At 39.0% G+C, this 3697-nt stretch overlaps 1 protein-coding gene across 1 annotated transcript in view; it reads right to left on the bottom strand.

Moving 5' to 3' along the window:
• Positions 1-565: 565 nt before the first annotated feature.
• LOC103386273 (contactin-4-like) overlaps positions 566-3697 on the bottom strand; it is a 695358-nt gene continuing 692226 nt past the window's right edge. Inside the window, exons 19-23 of the mRNA XM_025060316.1 lie at positions 2915-3030; positions 1855-2041; positions 1652-1764; positions 1399-1567; positions 566-835 (exon numbers count right to left, since the gene is read on the bottom strand). Coding sequence (XP_024916084.1) covers positions 744-835; positions 1399-1567; positions 1652-1764; positions 1855-2041; positions 2915-3030 — 677 coding nt within the window. The 3' untranslated portion in view covers positions 566-743. The remainder of the gene's footprint in view (positions 836-1398; positions 1568-1651; positions 1765-1854; positions 2042-2914; positions 3031-3697) is intronic.

The following is a 3697-nucleotide window of genomic DNA, read 5'->3' as shown; positions in this document are numbered from 1 at the left end:
CTATATTGTGATATGTGATGACAAATTACCAATGGGCAACATATTCTTGAAATATATCATAAAAAATATAGAAATAAAACAGCTTAGATGTATATTTTTTTCCCAACTTCATTATTACTTTTCTTCTTTACAGAAGACAAACATTCTTGAGTCAAATAAAACGGTTCAGCTCCAGGGTCAGCTGCTTTGTTTGCCTTGATCTTCCTGTTGCCGTGTCAACAGGTCCAGACTGACAGTACATTTTATAGGAAAACAAAATCTATAAAAAAGCTCAACATGGAATACAAAAGGATGCATATAAGACTTTTTATCACTCAACTGTTTTCCTCTTTTTTTTTCTTATAAAAGCTGCTTTGGTAACAACATGGTCACAACATCCCTCAACCTTCTTTATCGCAGCCCGGATGATTGATGTGTGTATACATGGATGAGATATGTGTATATGTATATACGTATATATACATATATATACACACACAAACACACACACACACACACACACACATATATTTATATATATATATACATATATACGTATACATATATATACATATATATATGTATATACATATATATGTATACCTCATATATCTCATCCATGTATATATATATCAACATCTTCCTTTTGCCTCTAAAGTCTAATATAAATGGATCCAGGTACACCAGAGTGGCCCATGTAGTGTGGGCTCCATGGTGGAGGTTCTGTCTCCACATTAGAAGCAGTGTCTGCTCAGAGCTGTTAGTCATAAAGATGTTCTCGCCGTGAAAGACAGAGCTATTGTGCTGAGCGCCGACAGAGTAGAGACCTTGGACGCTGAGCCGACTGCGTTGGGACCTGAGGACGTGTAGGAAAAGAACGAGGCAGTTAGGCTGATTCAGACGGACAGCATTTATTCCCTTATCGACATTTTCAGTAAAATATTTGATAGTGACATAAAAAAGGAAAAAAAAAAGTTTTGAAGCATTTGAATCTATGGAGAGGATATGTTTATATCTTGTTTCACCTCCAAATATCCACATGAGCCCCATGATTTCTTTTAATCTATGGTTCAGTCTCTGTCTACCCAGAAACAAACAACCAAACAAAAAACTAAATAATTAAAACCTTGGAGACTTTGGTGAACCACAACAAAAGCTGCATTACTTGAGTAAACGCTGAGTTTAAATTTTTAATGTATCTATCAAAACAAAATATCCACCTAAGTCTGAGGTTTTACTAAATGCTAGTATTTCAAACAACAAATATACAAATATAATATCATACCATCCTACACTGCCATTTTAAAATGGCAGGATACTTTAATGCAAAAAAAGTTTTCCAAATATTTTACATTTTCTTAAAAAAAACAACAAAAAACAATCCTAGTGGAGAACCTAAAACCAGACTCAGACACTGACCTGGTATCCTAGGGATAGTGATCTGCCTGCTACTGCTGCCTTCTCCTCCTTCACCAAAGGGCTTTATCTGGATGATGTAGTCCTCATCAGTGGGCAGGGCCAGCTCCACCGACGTGGTGTTGGTTTCCATCACATCCGGCCGACTCTGCCGGTTCTTCTTGTACAGCACCTTAGAGCAAACAGTTGAGAGTCAGACACAGGCGGGAAACACAAACACAGTTTTTTTTGATAGACCTCAGCGACTAGTGCTTACTTTGTAGCCGGTGACCTCTGACTCGTTCTCCAGAGCTTTGACCTGCTCCCAGTTCAATATAATCTTGGAGTTTGAGGTGTTCCACATCACTTTACCCGGGGGCTGACTCGGCGCTGGGGAGGAAAAATGAAATTATTCCACTCAAACAGCGGCTGGACACTAGTGGGCAGTGACAGCTGCTAAGAAGTAAATGTGATACTGACGTGGTTTTTTTGTTGTGATGTTGACAGTTGCACTGGGAGGCCCAGCTCCAGCCGTGTTGTACGCCCTCACTGAGATGAAGTACGTGGTGCTGCCCTTCACTCCTTGGATAATGGTGGACGTCTGGTTCCCGACTGTTCTGAGCACGCTGGCCATGTCTTCTCTTTCATCTCTACTCCAGTACCTCAGCTGGAAAACAGGACGCAGAAACCACAGACGTGGAACCAAGGAGTCGGTCAACATGACAGACATCTTAAAAGCTTTCTTACACCACTCGGCAAAGTGCAAACTGGAAACGGAGAGATGTGAACTCAACTGGGTAGAAGAAGTTAACTGGTATGAAAACAAAACTCCAGCAGCATGACACCCCCCCCCCGCCCCCATTCCCTCTAAGAGCTCCAGAACAAGTGTCAGCCTTTCAGAAATGTGTCACGCTTCAGGGTACTATAGTAAAAAGTAGGGCCTTCAGAAAAAAATCATTCAAAAACCCAAGCCATCAACTTTCACCGATAACAGATTTCCTTTGTTACCCTGCTTGTCGGTGCTGAAATAGCTAGCACGCTTGACAGCACAAATATAATTTGTCCTTCCTCACAGGAACGGGTTTGCTCTGGCGGCTGCTTCTTTGTTGATTTTTAGCGGTCAACTATTTATAATTCCAACAATAAAAACATTTCAATAATAAGCAGAATTAAAATGACAATGAATAAAAGTGGGCAAAGCCGCTGTTTCCAAGTGCGTTCCTGTGCGGACTGGAAGCTAAATGCTCTCTCCCTCTGAGGATTGCATCAGTAATCATGGTGGTTACAGTACTTAGGTGAGCAACAGGAAAAATAAAAAAACCCACAGACCCAGGATTACTTGGACCATTATGCAAGCAGTGAGCTATTATGTCCTGTGCCCAAGGTGCAACTGTCTGACTAAAATGATCAATAATTAAATGTAACAGCGATCAGCAGCAATAGTTTTGTAGGGTACTTTACGCTCAGGTCTTATACACCCATCAACAGATTTGCATGCAGTGGATTAAAGCAACAAACAAACAGTTTAGTCTTAACTCACCTCGTAGCCCAACACTCTTTTCTTGCTGGCATTCCAGGGCAGAGCTTTCCACGACACTTCAATCTCAGAGGCAGAGAGGCTCTTGAGACGTACCCTAGTGGGCGCCCGTCCAGGCTCTGCAAGTTTAAGTAAAAAGAGTAAAAATAGGGGCTAAGCTTGAGTTATGTGTAAAGAAACTTTTATTTTTGGAGATTTGTTCAGGAACTTATTGGTATAGTATTTTACTGTGATCAAACATTGGCCTAGCAAAAAAGTATATTTTCTCTGAATTTTAACAACAAAAATGCACTTAGCTAAGTATTTTAAGCCAAATTAGTGTATTTGTAGTAATTTTTGAGAAACTTTTATTTTCGGAGATTTGTTCAGAAACTTATTGGTATAGTATTTTACTGTGATCAAACATTGGCCTAGCAAAAAAGTATATTTTCTCTGAATTTTAACAACAAAAATGCACTTAGCTAAGTATTTTAAGCCAAATGAGTGTATTTTTAATCATATTTGAGAAACTTTTATTTTTGGAGATTTGTTCAGGAACTTATTGGTATAGTATTTTACTGTGATCAAACGTTGGCGTAGCAAAAAAGTAAAACAAGGGCTCTAACAGAGTGCACCCAACAGAGTGTATTTCTATTTGTGTTTTAGAAACCTTTATTTTTTATGACTTTTTCTGAAAATAACACTAAAACAAGCAAGACTATAGCCTTACCATCGTGAAAAAATCCAAAAAAATAAAAAGTCCCAGAATACCTAAAAATTCAAGATTACGTCTTAAAACATGCTGCC

The sequence above is a fragment of the Cynoglossus semilaevis genome, chromosome 11 (genome assembly GCF_000523025.1).
Source record: "Cynoglossus semilaevis isolate Cse_v1.0 chromosome 11, Cse_v1.0, whole genome shotgun sequence".
Taxonomy (NCBI): Eukaryota; Metazoa; Chordata; class Actinopteri; order Pleuronectiformes; family Cynoglossidae; genus Cynoglossus; species Cynoglossus semilaevis.
The sequence above is the reverse complement of the archived record's forward strand: the minus strand, read 5'-3'. Positions and strand labels throughout refer to the sequence as shown.